General features: G+C 39.4%; 1 protein-coding gene across 5 annotated transcripts in view; it reads left to right on the top strand.

Moving 5' to 3' along the window:
• The first annotated feature begins 392 nt into the window (after positions 1–392).
• The window catches only part of AASS (aminoadipate-semialdehyde synthase), a 62071-nt gene continuing 38469 nt past the window's right edge, over positions 393–23994 (top strand). The window contains exons 1-11 of one of the 5 annotated variants that reach the window (XM_007089181.3): positions 393–486; positions 8067–8284; positions 12573–12749; positions 15460–15544; positions 18350–18417; positions 18526–18672; positions 19605–19683; positions 19811–19938; positions 21339–21487; positions 22895–23017; positions 23407–23518. In XM_007089181.3, coding sequence (XP_007089243.1) covers positions 8075–8284; positions 12573–12749; positions 15460–15544; positions 18350–18417; positions 18526–18672; positions 19605–19683; positions 19811–19938; positions 21339–21487; positions 22895–23017; positions 23407–23518 — 1278 coding nt within the window. In that variant the 5' untranslated portion in view covers positions 393–486; positions 8067–8074. Of the gene's footprint in view, positions 1929–7606; positions 8285–12572; positions 12750–15459; positions 15545–18349; positions 18418–18525; positions 18673–19604; positions 19684–19810; positions 19939–21338; positions 21488–22894; positions 23018–23406; positions 23519–23994 lie in introns of those variants that run through there. The other 4 variants (XM_007089180.3, XM_042970826.1, XM_042970808.1 and 1 more) reach the window with 4 other exon arrangements.

The following is a 23994-nucleotide window of genomic DNA, read 5'->3' as shown; positions in this document are numbered from 1 at the left end:
TGAAGCTGTGAAAATGCTTTGAGAAGTGTATATCGCTAAACAAACGTAATACACGTGAGCTTGCAACTTTTTTCCAGCAGGTACACACATCTATTTAGTGTATAATGTCCGGACTGTTTTCGTCCTTCAGTGTCTCCGCCTGTCCTTTGCTACGGACAGTTACAAAGTCCTGGGAGAACGTGATGCCCCCAGCTAAGGACGCACGCAGGTCAGAGATCTAGAAGGCAGAAGGATTTTCGGGGAGGAGCAGGGGCAGGGCATGACCTAGCACCTGGCAGCGCCCCCGATTGGCGAAGCAGAAGGTTGTTCCCTCAGGGCGGCTGCTGATTGGCTGCGGGAGGAAGAGGCATGACGTCCTCAGAAGTTGAGCAAACACCTCCTCCTCCCGGCTCCCATCCCAATTTCTGCTGGGAGTTCGGAGCCTACCCAGTCCGGAGCTGGGGGCTCGGAGGCGGCAGGACCGGTCGGCACAGCAGGGAGGACAAGGTGAGGAGGCCGCCCGAAGGGGCTGGGCTCAGCCAGCGAGTTGCACTTGGAGGTCGCCGGCGAGGCTCCGACTGTCCTCGGAGAGGGGCGGGCGAGCTCGGCCTCCCCCACCCTGCGCCGCGGGCGACCTGGCGACTCCGCGGAACCCGGCCGTTGCCGGGACTGGCGAGGGAGAGGGTGGCGAGTGTTTGGGCCTCCCTTGGGAGCGTTTCCCTTGGAGCGGGGAAGGGCTGTGGGCGCCGTACTGGAATTTCTGAATAGGAAAGGGAAGGGGTGGCAATTAGAATTTCTTTTCTTTTCTTTCTTTTATTCTTCTTTCTTCTTCTTCTTCTTCTTCTTCTTCTTCTTCTTCTTCTTTCTGGAGGGGGAAGGGAGTTGCTGGGGAGTAAAGGATAGGCGTTGAAGCTGTAGAAGGAACACCCTGTTAATTTTCCGACTCTGCGCTTATTTATCAGGTGGTTGGCTGGCTGCAGTGTGTGGTTGATGGAGACTGTGGGGGGCAATCCTCTCCCTTACCCCCAGCTTTCTTTGTGCGCGGTTGCCCTTTCCATCTCTGGCCTGCTTAGCCAAACTCTGATCATAAACTTCTCACCCAGACCATCTTGGGCTGGCCATTCTCTTTAGGTAGGGCCCCCTCAGCAAACTGCCGTCCCCAGGCTACTCTCTAATGGATCTAGAAGGCATGAGAAAGTTAAACTCCCAAGACCCTGTGGGCTGTGAGTCCAGGGTGACCACTTAAGCGAGGAAGGAGCGCAGGCAGACCACCATTTATTACCTACTCTGCTTGATTGAGTTGGGCTAAATGCCCTGACAACTTCCAGAAGAGATGTGCTTTTCAGACACTGATTTTAGGGGAGTGGGGTGAAGTGTGGGAGAAGAAGGGAAGGGGAGAGCGAGTGTCCAGTAACCTGAACAAAGGTGAACATTTTTTGATATTGTGGGCCATCAGTTATCAGAATGTGGGTAAGGTGTAGCTGTGATTATGCCGATGTAGCTACTCATGGGACCCAAGTATTGACCCCGGTGGTAGCTTTCACATACTTGATAGCAAAAAAAAAAAAAAAAAAAAAAAAAAAAAAAAAAGCCACCAATAGCACTTTGCATGGATGCCTGTATGTCTCTCTCTGTGTCTACTTTGTCACCTGCGCTGCCCTCCCCCTTTTTCTCCATAACAATTAGTGAATCTAGGGGTACATGACCTTCTGGCACTGTACACTTGTGGCCATTCTGTGAAGTGAGTTAGGAGGACAAAGATCTAGGCCAACTTTCCCTAGTGACATTCCCGTTCTCCAGACAATCGTATTTGTTGTCAATCTCACTTGTTACTGGTGACATCATCAGAACTTTGATTTATTTGCGATGGAGTCCTCCCTCCCACCCCCAAATAAGACTTTATGTAAGCCTTAACAGACCTTGGCTCAGGATTTTGGAAGTGATCTTCGGTATGTACGCAGTGCCCATTTAACAAAAGTTTACATTTTTCGAAATATTATCTTGTTAATTGTCTCATAGAAACAACATTGCAAACAGTGGCAAATTTCCTTGGTAAGATCACAAAAAAAATTCTATGGAATTAATGGAATCACAGAAATGGTATATTTCACATGGGAAATAACAACATTATTACCCTTTTTATCTAATCTAAGATGCTATCAATTGTAAAATGCATTCCTCTTTCAGGGATGCTAAAATGTGAAAAAAATCGATCATAAATTTAATGAAATGCTGTATTTAAATTATTTATCTTGAACACCCATGCCTGCAGAGTGAAGAGAGGGCTTACTGGGCTCTGTTTTGTTTTCCTTGAAAAATGTAAAGAAGGGAGGGGGGATCAATGTGGAGTCTTCGTGAAGGCCTCACTACAGTGTGACAAAGATGACAGAAAGGTAGTGTTTTCTGTGAGTGGTGTGGTTGTGCTCACCTTTGAGGAGGAAGCAGGCCTGGAGCCTTTTTCTGTTCTTGACATTTATTGAGTGTTAACAGCATGCGAGACGGTTCTCAGTATTTTACTCATATGAGTTCAGATAAACTTCACAATAGCCCTGAGATGTAGATATCAATACGAATCCATTTTGCAGATGAGACACAAATAGGTTAAGTTATGTACCAAGATCACAGAGTAAGCATTTACAGTTTAGCAAAGAGACAGACAAGCAGATAAACATTTTGGATTAGAGTCCAACTTAAAATGAACTTTGCATTCCATCTCAATGATACTAAATTTGTGGGCTAAAGACCAGAAGAGTCATGGATCTTAGATCTTTGGATGACTTTGAGAAGCTGCTTGAAAACATGAATATTCCTAGACCAGATTAATTAATATTAGATTCCCCCTGCCCCAAGTCTACTGTTTTTTGTTTGTTTGTTCGTTTGTTTGTTAACATAGCGTTAACAGTTTTAGAAAAGGTTTCGTGTGGAAGCATGATAAGAGTGTACCTACGCAAGGGGAAGTGAAAGTATGGAGGATGGTGTTGTTGCATGCCCAAGCCTAGTTCTAGCAAGCCTTGGGGTTGGGAGGTATTTGGATTAGTTCTAGGCCATCACCAGGTGTTCTATTAATTTGGAACTCTTTCGGGCCTCTCCAGGATTATTATGGTCTGGATACCAAATATGTAGTGTGGGCCAAGACTCTTGGCCGTGGAGCTGTGGTTCTCTGCCCTTGTAGGTGGCTTTTTGTCAGATATAATTTTCTATGAATACATCTCACAAAATCTTCTTTGGTTCATTCATGTGATTTAGGATGATGATCTTTTATTTCATAGTAACTGAAAGAAAATGGTGGGATATGTATGGAATGCCAGGCTTGCCCTGTCTGTCTATCTATCTATCTATCTATCTATCTATCCATCCATCCATCCATCCTGTCATCTAATCACCATTTTCCTTTTCACTTCTCTTGAAAAGGTTAGAAAATACTAAGGACATTTTAGCATGTCCTCCCTCTGCCCCTTTCTCATGTGTACATTGCAAAGATAGAGAATTTAGAAGTTAAAAGAAGTTCTTAAGTCTTCCCCCCATTGAAAGATGGAAAGAGAAGTAAGCTGGTATCACAGAGTATGTTCTATTGCTACGTCCAGCCACTTAATCTTCCTCCTATCACAGTACATGTCTGTGTAATTCACTATAATACTCCCATAAGTGTTTAGAGTCATTTCAAATTCCTGATTGATCCTAGGTAAGTAAAAACATTTATCTTAGTGCAGATCCTATTTTATAAAAACAAAGAGAAGAATCTTTTAAATTTCATTTTTATGGTATTTGGAACATTGGTCTTTCATATGTTGAAGGAAAGACTGTTTAGAAATTGTCAGGAGAAGAGTCTTATTTCCCTCCACTGCCTATGTGACACTTCTCTTTCTACCCCGTATTCCTCTTCTCCTGTTCCTCCTCCTTATTCTTCTGACTCTTCCTTTGTCTTCTCCTCTCATTTTCTTGCTTTCCCCTATTCTCCTTTCTCCTGCCACAGGCTGTCATTAGCACCTCGCACTGTCAAGTGAACTCACTAGAGCCAGTAGATAAGCCAGGGGCCTTCCTGCTTCGTTGCATTGAAAGCATTGCCAGAAATACACCTTACGTTTATTTCCTGTTATTCTTGGAAAAGCCCACAAAACTCAGGACAGGGAAATCCAAAACAGCCCACCTGGGCATATCCATGAAACACCAGACCCTGCAGTGCCCTCCCTAAGAGCAATGAAGAAATCCTCACTGCTACAGATTTTTTGATGACCTTAGGGTGAAATGAATGGTGGGCCTGGAAAGTTTCATGTTGAGACCCAATTTCAAGGTTCAAGCAATTACTAACACAGTAATACCTGCTATAATTGAATCTTTTTTTTTTTTCCAAGCACCCAGAAACCTAAAATTTACCTTGGCAGTGACTCAGGAAGGGTTTTCGGTGGCACATGGGAAAGGGATCCACAGAAGCACCCCATCCTGGAGGGGAGAACTGATCATTTACTCTAGTAAAGTCGATGCCATATGGATCTCTTTTATTTCTGAAACGAGCTGGCAGCAGTAGCATGCATCAGACCTACATGGTGTGGATCTGCAGGCTTTGACAAAGAGAAAATCCCAAGTATTAAATATTAACCCGGGAATCCTGCTTCTGCTTAAAAGCAACAACTCTAGTCGGACTCCAGTTCAGTTTTTCATCTGTAAAATAGAGATAATAACAGTTATCTAATCATTAAGATTTTTGCAAGGGGGAAATGAAATAATGTCTATAAAGAGCTCAGCATAGTGCTTGGTACATAATGCTAAATCATTGCTAACTACTGTTGCATTTATTGAAAAGCAAAGGTACAGAAATTATGAGTTGAGAATTCCCTAGAAGAAGTGAAAGTGAAAGCAGCTTCCCAAATCAACTTCAGAGTGTCACTCCCTGCTCCTTTCCTTTTCTAGCCTGCACGGAAAGTTCTGCCTTTGCAAACACATGTGTGTGTGTGTCCGTGACTCCTCCTACACTGTATCCCCCACCCCAGACAAGGGAGGTGGGGAGGAAGGGGTGGGATGGTCACTGAGTGAGAGGAGGCTGCGATTATAAATCAAGTTTGGGACGAGGAGAGAGACTAACTTATCTGAATGTGTTCCCTCATATTGGCTCCAGGAATTGCTACTAAGAATAGTGGATGCAGGTTCGTTTGGTCACCTATGGTGTGTGAAATAGACCCCCTGCTCAGAAGATGGGACCATTTCTGGGCTCATCTGTGTGTTCAACAAACCTCACTTGTCTTTGGAATTGGTTTTATTTAAGAACATAGGGACTTTAGTTCTATGAGAGTTGCAGGTTTCCCTTTGTTTTGGGGAGAAGAAGTGTTGTGGGCTCGGGCTTGGGTTTGGGTCTAATACAATCTCTTTTAAAAACACAACTATGAATAAACCAAAAATTAGATAGAATATATGGCAGTTTTGCTCATCAGTATTTTGGCCCAAGTAAAAGTTAGCCTGAGCTCTGTCATCAGCGTGTTTGCTTGCTGTGGACATTGTTTTTCTTTCTGCCCCTCTTCTTTCTAAAGCTTCTTAGCTGATCTCCTTGCTGTTTGCTTTGTTCTTTTAGTCTGTTGTGTTGTGAGTTGACCTACAATTTTTCTATCTCAAGTGGCAGGTAGTTGCCCCCAGGAAATGCACTTGTATGCGCCACTGTTTAGACAAAACTTCCATCTGCAAAGTGAGTCTGATTTAGAGATTGCAGTCTGATGTAACAGAAATGTGTTCCATAAGAATTTTGATCTATGTCAGCAGTGATTGGTGGGAAATTTCTAGAAGGTGTGACATCATTTAGTCCCCATATTTTGATGCCATCCTTAAACATAAAATCATTGAAAGTAAATTGTCATCTGACATGACATTTGACTGCCAAGTATATGTAACCATTTGAAGAGGAACAGAGTATTGTTTGATATTTATGCTTTTATATAAAATTTGCTCTCTGCTGATGCATAGTAAGCCTCTCGTCAACATTTCTTGATTGAATAAATGAGTGGAATTATGCAATCTGGAATAGCAGTTAGAAAACTGGTTGAGATAGGTCTGGGTTTAATATAAAAGCAGGAGGAAGTGGTATGAAGAGGAAATCCTGAAAAGGGGAACAGCATGTTTATAGCAACAAAAGAGTCAGGGAGGGTTAAGACAGTGCTTCTTAAACTTTTAACAGCTATGGTGAAGAAACATGTTAGTTTTGTTGTCTTAAATTTCTAATCTGCCAGGACCAACACTTTCATAAAATTCAATAACAATGAATTACTGCAAAAATGATCATGTGATATTAAGATTTACAAGTCCTTACTTCCTATTTCTACATAGCTCATACAGGACCTGTAAAAAGCAGTTCACTGACCTACAACAGGCTCCAAACACACTTTAAGTAGCACTAGTTTAAGGATTGGTCAGCGATAAAACTCGAAAGAGGTTGGAGCTGGATTGTCAAGAATCCTGCACATGATTATAGGATTCCAACCTTTATGCCATCAAAATTGGCACAAATTATCTTCCTGTACTTGCATTTTAGGTTAACATGCTTAAAACTTTTGTGCTGGACACATGATTGATGAAACATATATAGTAAAACCTTGGATTGCGAGTAACTTGTTCTGCGAGTGTTCCACAAGACGAGCAAACATTTCTTATAAATTCTAACTTGATAAAAGAATGATGTTTTGTAATATGAGTAGTATGCGGTACCAAATGCCACATGATCACAACTCTCTCTCTCTCTCTCTCTCTCTCTCTCTCTTTCGCTGCGGGGTTGTGGGTGATCACCCCCCTCTCCCCATGCTCGAATGCTCGGTCTCAAGTCACAGTGTTTGGCAGAAATCAGTGATTTTCCAGAACATTGGAAGGTGCCCACAACTGGCACTAGTGTAGTTTTGTCACTTCAAAGCACCTATAGGCAGTCGTTTGCTTTTCCATACAAGAGTAAGCTTGGGAGTGCTTTGCTCCATTCTAGGTCAGGCTGCCTGCAGATAGAGACCCTTTCCTTTGCTGCCTTATTGCCAGTTACATTAAATACAGTATATGACAAGAGTTTATTAATACTGTACTGTAGTCAATATCCGTGTGAGCTTATACAATAGCCCCATGCAGAAAAAGTTGAAAAGAAAGGCAATAAGAAGGAGATGATTACAGTGGACGTTAAGAAGGAAATCATCGCGAAGTGTGAATGAGGTATGCAAGTGGCTGAAATTGCAAGATTTTATAAATCTAACATCTGCATCTCATCTGCAGAGGAGGAAGAGAAAAAGGCAGAGGAATCCGTCACTTCGAGTGAGATTAGGGAGGTGTGTAAAATGTGGGAAAGAGTGCAAAACTTTGTAGGAAAGAAGCACTCCCATAAGACTGTAGCAGTGAGAGCTATGCACCTGTTTAACAAAGCAATGTCCCATTTCCGCGAAATCCTCAAAAGAAGGCAAAAGCAAGTGTCATCGGATAGGTTCCTCGTTAAAGCTGCATGTAAAGAAAAAGATTCCATTGAGCTAACAGATAGCAGTGATTCCCTTAGTGATAGTGAAAGTTGTCCTACACAGTAACCCTCCTCTCTCTTGTCTCCCTCACACCAGATGCGGAAGTTTTCAAAGGTAAGTGCAGGTTAATTTGTTTATTTTTCTTTATATTTTGTATTTTCCTTATTATTTTGTACTATATTACAGTATTGTAATCATTTTTTAATGAGTGTTTTTGGATTGTGGAGCAAATCATCTGAGGTTCCTTTATTTTTTATGGGGAAATTTGCTTTGATATACACGTGCTTTGGATTATAAGCACGTTTCTGAAACGAATTCTGCTCTCCAGCCAAGGTTTTATTGTGTATAAAGAACGGTTTTGGCTTAGCAGATACTGGTTAGTGCCCTATAATTTGCTCAGTACTTTCTTATTTTGGAAATAAATAAACTCACTGGTGGAAATTTGGGTTTGTTGAGTAAAGGAGCACTTTTTATCATCTAGGGTTCTCCTCCTCTCTCTTGTATCTGTTCCATCTGAGTTGGTTGGATTTTACAGCAGATTTCTCAGGAGACCAGAACTGATCTGTGAGCCCTCCTGCCTTTTATTGCGCTATTCTCTTATGGTGTCTTTTCAGTCACCAGGTTTCAAGATGCTACGAGTACAAAGGACCAAACTGGGCAGGCTAGGGCTCAGCTTGTACAAAGGGCTTCACCACAAGGCTGTGATGGCCCTGAGGCGGGAGGATGTGAACGCCTGGGAGCGGAGGGCACCCCTGGCCCCCCGGCACATCAAAGGGATCACCAACCTGGGGTACAAAGTCTTAATACAGCCTTCCAATCGGCGGGCCATTCACGACAAGGTAAACATTTCCAATTTTTTCAATGAAGGAGCATCAGAGTAAAAATAAAATGTTTGCTAGTGTCATGTAAATGCCACATGACAGTATTCCTTTCTCTTTCAGAATTTTTCCTTGGGTCCAGTATTCAGTCAATAAGTATTATTTTCACTCCATTGCATGCTTTCTCCAGCTGAGGGGTGGAGGGATTGCCTTTCGAAGGAGGTGCTGTCCTATAGTCATGTCTCCAGGTGTGACCCTAGTTCTGGGACTGGGGAGACTAAGGTCAATAAAAAACTGCCTTGCCTCGGAATAAATCACTTTCCTACATAGCCATCATACGTAAGAAATTAATAATTCCATAATACCATTTCACATAGCCCATCTCAAATTCCCCATTGTCTCAATGGTCTTCATGATTTTTTTAAATTTTTATTAAAAATTCTTTTCTTATGTTTCTTTATTTTTGAGAGGCAGAGAGAGACAGAGCACCAGCGGGGGAGGGGCAGAGAGAGAGGGAGACACAGAATCCGAAGCAGGCTCCAGGCTCTGAGCTGTCAGCAGAGAGCCTGATGTGGGGCTGGACCTCAGGAACCAGGAGATCATGACCTGAGCCCAAGTCAGGTGCTCAAGCGACTGAGCCACCCAGGCATCCCTATTTTTTTTTAATTTTAATTGAGGCTTAATCAAGGTTCATTGCATTCATTGTTATGTCTCTTTAGTTCTTTTAATCTAGAACAGCACACCTGTTTGATTTGTGGTATGGACTCTTTTTGAAGAGTCCAGGCTAGTTGACTTGTAGAATAATCTACTTCTGGTTGTAATTAGTCTTGTTTTTATTCTGGTGTTTACATTCAGGTTAAACACTTTTGATATAAATGTGATATAAGTGATCTATGTTCTTCCCATTGGATCACATCAGAGACACAATATATCAGGTTGTCCCAAGGTTAGAAATTTGTGGTCACTTGGCGGAGGTGGTTACCATCAGATCTCTCCATTGTATAAGTACCTTTTTCCCTTTGTAATTACTGAGTCATCTGTGGGATGATATTTTGAGACCGGTGAATCTCCTGCTTGTGTCTCAACCACCTTTTGCTAAAGATGTTAGTTAGCATCCATTGATAATCTTTGCCTGAATCATTTTTTCCCGTGGAAGCTTGCAAAATGATGATTTTCTAATTTTATCACTCTTCTAAGTTATTTGCTGATATTCTTCTGCAGAAAACAGATTTCCTTTAGTTTTTCTTTTCTCTTTTGCTCTTTCGAGTATCATTATGGGTGTATGAGCCTTTTCCCTTGATGATAATCTATTAACCATTTTCTTAAATGTCCAAATTATCCCAAATTTGAGATAGAGGGTCTCTTTAAGGGTGCTCCTATGTCTTTGGACATGAATCCATTTATTTTTGAGCTTTCTTGTTTCCTGCAGCAACATATGGTCTTAGCCTCACCTTGTGCTTTTTTGCCCCACACCTGGGATTAGCCATTTCATCAGGGAACCCTGATTTCTTTTAGTATATAGAAACCAAGATCTGATATCTTGTGTTAGGTGTGCTTATTTTTACCGGGATAGTGTCGTTCTTAGCCCCTTTAGTGGACAAACTAAGAAATACACAGATTACACATACCCATACACATATATATACACATAACATACATATAATACATACATACATATATAATATACATATACATATATATTATTTAATCATGAGTTAATACTGGTATTTCCATTAAAAATTTTAACAGTGCAGGTTTTTCTTACCTTTAAAATTTTATATTTGTATGTTTTCTCCAGCAGTGAAAATTTTAATTCTTTATAACATTAATGCATGTCTTTTGCTCTATCCTATATTATACATAAAATAGTTTTGGAATCACAATACTAATATTACAACTAAGGATAAACCTATTAATGCTAGGGGAGTAGATCTTAACAGTTCTCATCACAAGAAAAAAATTCTGTAACTATGCATAGTGATGGATGTTAACAAGACTTATTGTGCTGATCATTTTGCAATACGTAAAAATATCGATTATTATGTTATACACCCGAAACTAATATAATGTTGTATGTCACTTCTTTTTTTTTTTTTTTTTTTTTTTTGTATAAAAGGGGGCCCGATGTGGGGCTCGAACTCACGGACCGCGAGATCGTGACCTGAGCCGAAGTCGGCGCTCAACCGACTGAGCCACCCAGGCGCCCCTGTCACTTCTAACTCAATAAAAAAAAAACCTATTAAATGGAGTTTAATTTTTTTAGTTGAAAATTATTTTTTGTTTTAGAATACATCTCAGAACAAATATTCAGAGTGCTGTATTCAAGTTATGTGAATTATACAATGTGTAGTTACACCATCGTTGTGATATACAGCTGGATTTATTTGTGTTTTTTCTATACATTTTAACAGTTGCTTTAATATCCTTTTTGATTTAATTATATTTTTAAAATAAGTGAAACATTTACAAGTTTCAAAGGTGAAAATGATGTACAGTGATGTGCTGCAGAGAAGTCTTCCTCTTATCTTAATCCCTTAGATCCTCTTCCCACCCACTGCATAGGTTACTATTGTCATTTCTCATCTATTATTTCTATATTTCTGTTTGCGAAAATGTACGTGCGTGCGCGTGTGTGTGCGCGCACGCGCGCGCGCGCGTGTGTATTCTTATATAGAAGGTTGTATACTATACATACTGTATTGCACCTTATTTGTTTAGTCGACAACATACCCTGACACTCACTCCATGTCTGTTCATGGAGATCTGCTTCATTCTGTTTAACGGCTCTGCTATAATTATTCTGTTGTAATTACTCCATGATTTATTGTGATTTATTTAACCAGTCTGCTATAAATGGGTAAATAGATTATTTTCAAAGAAACAAGGTATGAATTATATGTTCATTCTTGTAGTGTCTTTCTTATAGCTTCCTTTGAAGTAGATTCCTAACTAGATTCATCTTCTTTTTATTCAACGGCCATTTTTGATGCTCTTTTAATTCTGCCTGGATCATGCTGCTCCTTTTGTTTAGAAATCTGAAATGACTGTCTATTGCCTCCATGTACTAACTATTCAATCTCAGTTGAATGTGTAAACCTCAGGTTTCCCATTGATAAAATGGCCACAATAATAGCACCCACCTCACGGGAGCTTTATGAAAATTAAGTGAGATAATTCATGAAAAGAACTCAGTTAAAGCATGTACTAATTTATTAATAAATGATGATGATTTTTTTATCCCATAAAGATCATATTCACCATGATAATACTTAGTTTACTTTTCCAAATTGTTTTACCCACTATGCCCTTAATATCTCCTTATTTCCCAGGCTGCAAATTTGTATGTATTCCTTCAGTGCCCCTTACTGATATTACCATGTTGCATTGCCCACCTCCATCTTTCCAAATCCTACCTAGGCTTCAAGATTACTTTAAGTTTGCGTATTTCCTTGGTAGTCTCACCCAGGAATTATCTCAGTATTCATTACACTACTGTATCACTTAGGTTCTGCTGTGCATAATTCTTTTGAATTTGGTCTCATTTACTGTGCTCCTGACTTCTTTTTACCATGTTTTGTTAGTGCCTTTACAGGAGGGGTGTTGTCTGCCTTTTTGTGTATCTTATCATCTCGTCTGTAGCACAGTCCGCTGGACAGAATAGGGCAGTAATAAATACTAATTGAACCAAAAAAAAAAAAAAAAAAAGAAAGGAAAGGAAATATTGCAGATACATGTCTTTCTTTTAAAAATACCTGAGTAAGGGGTGCCTGGGTGGCTCAGTTGGTTAAATTTCCAACTCTCCATTTTGACTTAGGTCATGATCTCACAGCCGTGACGTCCATGCCCAGTGTGGAGGCTGCTTAAGATTCTCTGTCTCTCCCTCTGTCCTCACCAACACCGCTCAGGCTGTCTCTCAAAAAACAAAACAAAACAAAAAACAAAAAAAAACAAAAAAACCTGAGTAATAAATTACTATTTTGCATTTAGTGTTTCAGTGCATTGTTGATATAAATTATACATTTCACAAGTATTTTTAAATCATGTGTGTTAGTGGTTATGATTAAACTATTAACGGGACTTAAATAAGAATAGGTGGTAAATTTTCTAATTGTTTTTTTTTTTTTGCTACAAAAGTCGAGAGTATTAAATTGATTTTTAGCCAGAAAGTAAAAATATTAGAAGCAGTTGTTCTGTTATTTGTTCCAATGCCTTCAAAAGATTGTGCCTTTAATTGCTACACTTACTTATTAAAGAAAATGTGAATACAAAAAATCAGGGAAATAACTTTTAACCAAAACTGCATTCCCAGGAATATGTTAAAGCTGGTGGCATTCTTCAGGAAGATATTTCTGAAGCTTGTCTAATTTTGGGAGTTAAAAGACCCCCGGAGGAAAAATTAATGTCTAAGAAGACTTACGCATTCTTCTCCCACACAATAAAGGCTCAGGAGGCCAATATGGGCTTGTTGGATGAGATTCTAAGAAAGGTAATTAGTGACCAGTAATCATAAATGTTAACATAAAAACAACATTTCTTTTTACTTTTAAATGTCAAGTGGCGTTTCAGTTTTCTTTCAGCATCTAGGGAATACATCATGTTATTCACCTCAGTAGGAAAGGTGGTCTATGAGTTAGTGCTAGGACGGCTCTGCTTCTTTTAGGGCTCCTCTGCTGTGCAAGTTTGGAATCTGTAATAAGAGAAACCAAACATACTCCATTCTTTTTGTATTTTCAAACAGAAAGAATGATAGAATTGTTCCCCCCAAACGATTAGCAGTCTATAAGGCCAATTGGTCAGATATTACCAAGTAGAATTTTATTGCTGAAAAGAGCCTCAGGAATCATATAATCCACTTCCGTCATTTTTCAGATGGAGCCCCGAGAGGCAAAGTGACTCAATTGAGGTTGCACAGCTCTGTAGGGCCAAACCTGGACTGGGGATTATTTTGACATTTATTAACATTCGTATAGGAAAAAAATCAATTTTCGAGATACAAATACTGTGGAAAAACTATCAGGTGTTTAAAATATAGAGTATTCATTCAACAAATATTTGCTTAGTGTCTGCAATGTGTTTGATACTGTTCACTGCAATGGCAATAAAGTAACTGTCTTTATAGAGCTTACATTCTAGGGGGAGGAGACAGATGATACATATATAAATAAGACATCTCATCTGTCACTTGGAGATATGTGTGATGGAGATAAATATGATACAGAAGGAGAAAAGGGGTGCTGGGCACCGCGGGTGGTGATAGTTTAAATCGGATGATCAGGGAAAGCCTCACTGCAAATTTGGCATTGAGCAAAAATTTGAAGGAGGTGAAGGATTAAGTCTTATCCATCGGAGAAGAGACTTCCAAGCAGAAAGCAGAGTAGTGCAAAGTCCTGAGGGTCTGGTTGAACGGAGGGTTAGAGTAAATCATGCTCTGAAGTTCTTATTCAGCTTGCTGTGTGGATAATATCGGAGGTGGAAGGAGAAAATTGGCAAGATTGTTAGTCTAGATTAGTATGGGTGCCAGGTTACAAAAGACAGTGGCTCACACGAGGGAGGTGGAAATGGAGGTAGTGATACACAGACCAGTATTCGGTGTATTTTAGAGATCAGATCCTGCAGAAGTTGCTGGTGAAATGAACGTGCAGTATGAGAGAAAGCGGAACCGGAGAGAAGTCCAAGGTTTTGGCCTGAGCAGTTTGAAGGTTGCCACAGACTGAGATGATGCTAGTGCAAGAGGAAGCGGGCTTGGGTGGGAGGATCAGGAGTTGAGTTCAGGGCCCGTTGAGTCCAATTTGTCCCTTAGACATTTAAGGAGATTTTAGATTTTAGACATTCAATTTTAAGGAGATACTGAGACGGCTGTTGATACGAGTTTGTAGCTCAGGAGGGTGGCTCCTCCTGAGACACATTTTGTGGTCAGAGACTTGATGGCATCTAAGAACATGAGACTGGATGAGGGTAGGTAGTGAGTGTGGGTAGAGAAGGCCAATGTCCAGGTCCTGGGTAAGGATGTTAGAGCATTAGAAACGAGACTGGAATCTGCGAATAGGCAGAGGACGGGAGACTTCACAAACAGTAAAAGCCATAGAGGAAACGTGTTTCGTAAAGGCCTATGGCATACATTCCTACTAACTTCAAATATGCTAGACCTCGGCTAGTTAATTGCCAGTGGTTCTGAAGAACGAGTTCAAAAAAGTGATTAATGGAAATAATATTATAAGAGGAAGGTTTCACTTAAGTAGGTAAACTTAAAAAGTACTTCAGAAAATTTGTTGTTATATGAACTTTTGTTCATTACAAGAGAATTAATAGAAGCAGAATAGGCATGGATGCTTTTTGGCAACATTTTGTAACCAATTACTTAGAGTTGGATGAATCTTAAACATTCTGAAATTCAGGCACTTGGTAGGTAAAAATCATAAGGTATTTAAGGAAATACAATGGCTGTTTAAAGCATTCTATAATTACAGTGTGTCAATAGCTTTTAAGCATGAATTGATAGGACATTCCTGAGAGGGAAGGTTCCCAAAGACAGGGAAGAATGTGGTTTTAGTGAAGCTGAGAAAGTGAAAAGCAGGCTGTATGTACTACTACTTTGTGAATAAAGCTTATTTGTAAAAGGATGGGGAGAGAAAAGAGGGAAGGAGGAAGGAAGGAAGGTAGAGAGAGAGAGAAAGAATGAGAGATTTGTGTGTACGGACTTGAGAGGGGTTGTTGTTATTTTTTAGGTAGGAAGGAGCAGTGTACACAGGGATGATGCAGAAAGAGAAAGTTCAAGAGTGGTCTGGGAGGACACGGGAAAAGCTGGGATCCAGTTCGCAGAGATTAGCCTTAGGAGGGTCTTGTTTTCTTTGAGGCTAGAAAGATGGATATGGGGATGAATGGGGCTATAGATATATTCGTGGATGCTGCTGGCCTAGGAGAGGAATTGATGCCTTTCCTGTTTCATTAACTACCATCAAGGAGCACTAGGCACCCTGCTAGGACCATTCTTTCATCTCAAATCATAAACCTATTATTGGTTTGTGACCCAGCATTTTCTAAATAGTTCATGGTGCACCTAATGGTAGCTTATAAAGTCTAGTGAAGACGTATTTTATGAGAGAAAGAAATGTGAAAATTTACTTGCTCGCATATGTGCTTACTCATTGATATGAAGCTGGATGGGTCTGAGTCAAAATCTTTTATTCTTTCTTCAGGAAATCCGACTGATCGATTATGAGAAAATGGTGGATCATAGAGGAATACGGGTAGTGGCATTTGGACAGTGGGCAGGTGTAGCAGGTAGGTATGCCAGGGTTTTACATCACTCACTTTCTGAATTTGCCTGGGGTGTAACTAGGTGTTTTCCTTTTTTCTGTGGCAAGGGCATGAAAGTGTTCATTTCCACCCAATAAAAATAAACATGGGTGTGTGCCTAAGGGTGATGAATATTAGGGGAATAAAATAAGAAGGTAAATCATTAAATACCTTCATTACAAAAGTTAAAAAAGAAAACTCAGGGAAAAGGAGAACAACTATGAATAGGGTCTGGCTTTTCCGGTAGTTCTGTCTGGAAGACTAGGAGAGGTCAGTTTGGTGATGAGAAATTATGGAGACGAATAAAGGGGGGAAGGAAGGGAAAAGATACAGGGGTAGGAACCAAGAGAGGAACAGTTTAGAAAGGATAAGAGCTGCAGTTTGGGGGAAACTACACTTGACTTTTGTCCCATTAGTACTTTGAACCTTCTTTAGTTGAGAAAACATCACCTTATGTTATAACCATGCATCGGATTAGACTACTTGAAGGTCCGTACTTGTTAAGGCAAGCAGACAGAAAAGTTGTGGGGATATAGGACAGGAAGACACCATCAGCCACCCTAACCTAATTGACAGTTATTGAGTACTCACCCAGATGGCCCATATGCTGGGTCACAAAACAATTCTAAATAAACATAAAATGTTTGAAATCATCAGGTATGTGCTCTGACTATAATAAAGTCGATTTTGAAATAATAATAGAAAGATATTTAGAAAATTTCTAGATATTTGGAAGATGAGCAATATATTTTTGAATAACCCATAAGTCAAGAAGGAATCACAGGACAAATTAGAAAATATTTTGAATTGAATGAAAATTTAAAACAGCATACCAAAATTGATGAGGTGCAAATAAAATGATGCTTATAAGGAAATTTTTAGCATTTGATGCTTTTATTAGAAAAGAAGAAAGTCAAAATTAGTGATCTAAACTTCCATCTTACAAAGCAAGAAAATGAAGAAGTAATTAAACCCAAAGCAAATACAAGGAAAAGAATAATAAAGATAAGAGGGGAAATCAGTGAAATCTAAAGCTAGTTATTTTTAAACAAATCAATAAAATTGTTAGGCCTCCAGCTAGACTGATTAAAAAAAATAGAGAAAGAGAGTGAAGCTACAATTTACCAATATTAGGAATACAGGAGGGGTCATCACTATACATCCTATAGACATTAAAAGGGTAAGAAAATATTATGAATAGGCCAATAAATTTGACAATGTTGGTCAAATAGACAAATCCCTGAAGGACAGAAATTACCAAATCCAACTCAAGAAGAAATAAAAAACTTGAATATCAATGTACAAAAGAAATTCTAATCATAGGCATTTATCAAGAGAAATGAATAATTTTTTTTGTAAATACTTATTTCTAGTAGCTTCGTTCATAATAGCCGAGAGACAATCCAAATGTCCACCAGCAGAGGAAAGGTTAAATAAATTGTGATATATCCATAAAATAGAAAACTCCTTCATCAATAAAAAGAAGTCAACTACTAATACACTCAATTATGTATGAATCTCAAAAACATTATGCTGAGTCAAAGCAGACACACAAAAAAGAGTATATACTTATAATTTCATTTATATGAAACTGTAGAAGTAACTATTCTCTACAGAGAGAAATGAGGTCAGTGGTTTTCTGGGGCAAAGGGTTGGAGAGGACTGAATGGGGTGTTGGAAATATTCTATATCTTGATTAGGTCAGTGATAATATGGGTGTGTACATATGTTCACAGTTATCAAATGATACATTTTAAATTGGTGTGTTTTATTGAATACAAATTACTCTTTTAAAAGTTGACTTAAGAAAAAAGACCAAAGAACATTTCAAAGGGATACAGAGAGGGCAAGTTATGTTCCTAAAAAGAAGGGGAGAATGGATGATGAGGTCTTTGCTATGGGTATGCTGAGTTTTCGTTGTTTGAATCCAAATTGAAAAATCCACGAGGTAGTTGATTAGTTCTTGAAGTGAAATGTCTGTGTTAGAGATACAGACTTGGGGTCAGCAGCATACAGAGTACTTGAAATTTAGGACTGGATGAGATTAGCTAAGGAAAAAAAAGGAGAGATTGAAGAGAATAAGGCCCTGGACAGAATCCTGAGGCTGATTAAGGCATAAAGAAAGGGCAGGGGACACTAGTTTAAAAGAAATGGGCAGGGAAAGAGGCACCTACAGATGTGGGAGGAAAGTTTTCAAGTCAGAGATGCTAAGGGAAGAGAGGGTTCTAATAAAGAGGGATTCCATGTTGCCAAATATCTCTGACAAGTAAGTCAAGATCTGACAATTGTCCCCCGAGTTTAATTAACTATTTAGGTCACTAAAATTGCTGACAGCGGTCACAGGTAGGGCCAAGGGTGACCTCGTTTTGCTTGTTCATTAGTTTTGGTTCAAGAGGAATGTAAGTGTCTTTAAATGTTGATAAGAGTGAACTAATAGGGAGGGATAGTGAAAGAAATAATAATTCAAGAGTGAATTCCTTAGAGAAGGAATGGGAAGAGATGGGATCTGGAGCAAAGGTGGAGAGATTAACCTTAGAGAAGAAGACGGACACTCTTTCCATTTTGGCAGATTGAAAGTGGAAGGGATAGATAGAGAGATGCAGCTGAGATAGTACTTTTGATGGCCGCAAATTGAGGGGATGGATAAGGTGACCACCGGGACCCCTTCCAAATCTGAGATGCTGTGGTCTGTGCTTCCTCAGAGCACCGAGCAGGTTGGAGAATGGTCAGAGAAAACAGCTTCAGCTCCTCCCGACTAATGGTTTTTCTGTTGGTCTGATTCTGCAATAGGGATGATCAACATTTTACATGGAATGGGGTTAAGGCTCCTTGCTTTGGGACATCACACACCTTTTATGGTGAGATGTGTATTTTGTTTATCATTTTGAAAATACATATCACACTTTAAGAACAGGTAAATGTCTCAGGATGTAGACTAATTTGAATTCGTGTGTGCTTGCTTTCAGCACATTGGCATGGCTCATAACTACAGGAACAGCAGTCAGGCTGTGCAAGCCATCCGCGATGCCGGCTATGAAATATCTCTGGGTTTGATGCCAAAGTCGATAGGGCCCTTGACATTTGTGTTCACAGGGACTGGTAATGTATCTAAGGTAACTTCTCAGATACTTCTAAGAACATCTGCTTTCTGTAAAGCAGTCAAAACTCTGAAACTAACCCAAAGGATGTGAGGATTTTAGGGATATTTTAGAGCCCTGCTTTTTGGATGAGTGGACATTCTGTTTTTGGTACTTTTCTTACCTATGTGCTTTTCCCACAGTAAGAGAGCAGTGATGGTCCAAACTCATTTTCTTTGCTCTTGGTTGACTCCAAGCTGTCAGGGGTTTTGAATGCTTTTTCTTTTTAAAGGGATAAGTCATTGTTAATGGTATAAAGGTTTGTTCTTAGAGAGGTCTGTTTTACCTTCGTCACTGGGTTGTCCAAAAGTTTGGAATTGACCACAGGATGTAAACTTTTTTAAATGACTTGGGGTTTTGCCAGTAAGATTTTAGAAAGCCTAATTTAGGATTGTAATTCATACTTTCTTCCTTTTGGGGTGGTTTTGAGAAGACATTTGTGATCCCCCAGAGAAACTTGTAATTGTAAAAGAGATCTTTCAATGAAAATATTTTACAAACAGGACATCACTATTTGTATTATACTGTGAGATAGCCATCTAATTTTTTTCCATAGGAAATATAATTCCTCACTTGAAATAATTCTGCAGTGGAGCAAATGTAAATAGGAATATTTTGTTATGTTTTCATTTCTAAGCACCCTTGTGTCTCCTCTGGGTAACTTAAATAAAAAAAAGTAAAAGTAAAGCTCCTTCCAATTAATGCTGTTTCATTAATAAAATAAATAAAAACTGGTTTGTAGGCTGTGTGCCAGAAGCTTACCTGTACTTCTGGGTTGCAATCCTCGCTGTAGGGCAGGACAAGTGGAGCTGTGTAATTGTGGGGAAAGCGAATTGGGATCCTTGCGGGAAACCATGTTGGCTTTTGTCCTATTGATTTTTAGATTTGTACTCATGCATTATTTATAGGGAGCCCAAGAAATCTTCAATGAGTTACCTTGTGAATATGTGGAGCCACACGAATTAAAAGAAGTTTCCCAAAATGGAGGTAAGGGGGAGGAGGATGACTGCATGTATCTTTTACTGTTTTTAACAGTTTCTGTGTTACCATATTTTATCACCATAAACCTTTATCATTTGTCACCTACTTTACTCATTTCTTTCTCTTCTGCAAGACCTGAGAAAAGTCTATGGGACGGTGTTAAGTCGCCATCATCATCTTGTCAGGAAAACAGATGGTGTGTATGATCCTGTAGAGTATGACAAATATCCTGAGCGCTACATAAGTCGTTTTAATACTGATGTGAGTATCACACTCTGCTTCTGTGTTGGTTGCTCATAACACACTATTGTTAGGTTGTTTTCAAGGAGAAAAATTATGAATGTATATATTGTTTTTCAGTTCCCCATAATGACTCGTGAGTCCTTTGGGTTGGCCTTAAGGGTTGTTGGCTTTTATTGATGTTTGGAGTGGCCTTTGCTTAAGTGGTTTTGCTGGATATGTTCTTTGCTTCGCTGTCTCTGTTTCCACTTCAGGTCTGCACATGCCCAATAACTCTAAACCATTTCCCATGGGGTGTTGTTTTCTGTATTTATCTTGGACTAGTTAGTACTGTTGGCAAAACACAATGTCTATGAGGTTTCATCTCAACCTAGGTTTATCCCACCTATTGTCACAAATTGCACTCATAACCTCAGCCAGCTATCTTGAGGCATGGCATTGGTTACAGGGGACTAGGGTGAAACAGCTACATAAGCAAAGACCCATCCCCACTGTACAAAAAGTTACGTACAATTCAAAACCTTCTGATGGAGACACGCTGGCCTCATCTTCTAAGAAGAACAATGTATTTGTGTGTTCTGTACTCAGTGGTCATGCAAAGTCCTCCTCAAAATAAACCAAAAAAAAAAAAAAAAAACAAAAAAATAAACCAAACAAAAAGTGCATTTATTGTGGAAAGAAATGTTTTAAATAACTTTAAGTATGTTTGAGTAACAAGATTCTAGATTCTGGTATGAAATTTAGCTGTTCTAGCATATAGAGCATGCTATAGAGAATAACTCTTACCTGTAGCTTGAGAATGCCTGAGATTTTTGAGAAGCAAAAATTATGAAACTAGTTTCAGACTGAAAAATTAAAAACCTAGTAAATTTACATCCCTCCTCTTTTCCCCAATCACAGAAGTGTTGGTGATTGGACGCATCCTAAAACTTATAATGACCTAGTTACCATGTATGTATGCATGTAGTACATTCGTCCATGGAGCTTACAGATGTTATCTGATTTAATCTTTACAGCATTCCTTTGAGGAATGGGGTACGTATTATCCCCATCTGGCAGGTAAGGAAAATAGAGCCTAGAGAAGTTGAGGTAGTGTGATGTAGATCACACTCCTGGTGGTTGAGCTGGAAATAGAGTGCTAGGTCGCTTGATTCTGTCCTTTCCTTTTTCTTGGCCATGCATTACATTAGAGAACAGAAATATTAATGTATTTATGTTCACATATTTCTCTATCATGGAATAATTCTGGGTGGGTATTTATTGTCTTCACCTCACAAAGCTACCAACGACCTGGCAAATAACAAAGTCAGTTAGAAATAACATAAATTATTTCTCATGAACTTTACTGATAGTTCTCTTTCAGCCTACTTCGTTGAAATTCGCTATTGCCTGTCTTGTTGAACTTGGCACTTGCTTTACAGATTGCGCCCTATACAACTTGTTTAATTAATGGAATCTACTGGGAACAAAACACCCCTCGATTACTAACTCGCCAAGATGTCCAGAGCCTCTTGGTTCCCGGCAAGTCCTCGGTTGCTGGTGTGGAAGGCTGCCCCGCATTACCACACAAGTAAGGACTTCCCTTCAGTAATGATGGCAGTTTGTAGCAGCTGGACCCACTAGTTACGGTATCATTATAGGAGATTCGTGTATCACCAGACTTGACCATTAATGACTAGTTGTCTGCTTTATCTTACTTGATCTCTTGGCAGCATTTGACAGTTAACCTTCCTTCCCTCTTGAAACTCTCTTCCCTTAACTCCACACGAAGCTCAAAAGTAACCTCAGAAAGATCTGCGTCCCCAGCCCCGTCTCTCTCTAGTCTGTTACTTTTTTTTTTTCTCTGAAACTCACGATCATTTATTTTCCTGTGTTTATGATTTTTCTCCCTCCTATTAAAATTTAATCTCCTTAAGGATAGCGGCCCTATTTATCTTGGCTTCAAGTACCCAGTACGTTGCCTGACATGTAATTTGCATTCAAATAATTATTAAATGTTGAGTATATAATTAATCAATAAATATTTGTGAACGCTTCACCTGCCTTGCACTCTGCTAAGCTAAAGGACAGAGAAAATATATGGTTGCTACCCTTAGGCATGTAGCTGGCAAGAAGTAAATGTCAAGAGAATACTAGGAACAATAAATAGCACAAGAATTGAGAAGAAACTGGGAACGCTGGGCTCAGCAAGGCTTGAAAGGGAGGACTGAGGGGAAAGAGAATTTCAAGTGATAGGATTGGTGCCTGATAAATACGGAACCACCAAAGCACAATTTAAGGCACAGCAAGTTAAGACATTAGCTCTAGTGCAGGGTTTATAAAGGCAAGTGGTAGTTGGAGACTGGGCAGGGAATTTTTGGTCAACCACTAAAGGATTTCAAAAGCTGGGCTGAGGCTTTTGTTCTTAATTCTAGAGGTTTCCCTGTATTAACATGGAAAATTCCGTAGTAGCTCTGTAAGCACAGACTCATCCCCACTGTACCAAAAGTTACCTACAATTCCAAACCTTCCGAGGGGCACACTGACTTCACCTTATATGAAGAACAATGTATCTGTGTGTTCTGTAATCATTGGTCATGCAAAGTCCCCCTCAGAACAAACCTTGTGCCACTAAGCAGGGTGCAGACAGTGTCATCAAATATTCATAAGTTATTTAGAGCTGGCTAAATAGGTTAACTTTAACTAGGCTGTTTGCTGTGATTTCTCTAGGGAAGGGGTTTTCCACTTTGATTTTTTCTCCTCCCCCTCTGTTTCTCCTTATTTTTGTGTGTGGAGACTAAAACTCATCTTGGGAAGACTGTCTATATCCTAGAAGGATACAGTGTCCTGAATAGTGAAGTGTAGGGAAAAAAGCTGAAGAACCCAGGAAATATTTGGCATCCACACTGAAAGTTGTTCCAAGCACCTTTCACTTCTATTCATTTTTAATCTTGTTGAGAATTCCACACTTTCATCTGAGTGTTGATGTTATTTTCAGACTTGTGGCAATATGTGACATTTCAGCTGACACAGGAGGATCTATAGAGTTTATGACTGAATGTACAACGATAGAACATCCCTTTTGTATGTATGATGCAGACCAGCATATTATTCATGACAGGTAAGTTTGCTGGGGCTGCAGATGATAAGAGACACATAATAATACATCACTTACTTACCTTGGTATAGTAGTTTAAAGTATTCAGTATTTTACATTTTTATGAAGGCTATGCAAATACCAGAGATATGCTCAAACATATTAAAAAATTTGGTAAAAAAAACAACAACATGCAAATTCAAACACTTAAATACATGCATACTATATTTAAATGGGAGATGGGTGGCTGAAGAAGGGAGGTTTTGGTTGAAAAGTCTTGTTTCTTTTCTTACACACTTTGATACCCAGCTTTAAATTATTATGACACAAATGCAATGGTTTAGGCATCTGGGAAAGTTAGAGCTTACAGATAACACTGTATACATCTGAATAAAGCATCTCGCTTCTCCTAGTGTCGAAGGCTCGGGGATTCTGATGTGTTCCATTGACAATCTGCCAGCACAGCTTCCAATTGAAGCTACAGAATACTTTGGAGACATGCTTTACCCTTACGTTGAAGAAATGGTAAGCTGACTGGCAGCATCCAAAGCAATTCTGTGGCTTTCGACAGAACTGTAGCATGGTCCTAGGGATATCTGGTCTCCTATATCTAAGAAATCTGTTGTAAAATGGAAGGCCAACCCTCCCTCAAAAGTATTTATAGACACTCTTCTATATATTCTGCTAGCTTGTCTCATGGGGAATAGAATTAAATAACTGCCTTCATAGTGAATTATAATAGCATTTATCTTCCATTATTCATATTTTGTTAAGAAAGTGGCCTCTGGGGTAAGATTTTCCTTTTTTTCACTCTTCCTGCCGTCTAGGTCAATGCATGTGAGAACATTCTTACTGTGCTGTGATTAATAGATTTGAAAAATCAGAAATACAGAGACTTATTGGATGTTAGTCACTAATGCTTAGTTAAGTGACAGCTTTTGTTGTGGTCGTGTATTTTTCTCTGTAATCAATGATCGACTGCCGAAACACCGTGTTCTCTA

Source organism: Panthera tigris, chromosome A2, assembly GCF_018350195.1.
Source record: "Panthera tigris isolate Pti1 chromosome A2, P.tigris_Pti1_mat1.1, whole genome shotgun sequence".
Lineage (NCBI taxonomy): Eukaryota > Metazoa > Chordata > Mammalia > Carnivora > Felidae > Panthera > Panthera tigris.
The sequence above is the reverse complement of the archived record's forward strand: the minus strand, read 5'-3'. Positions and strand labels throughout refer to the sequence as shown.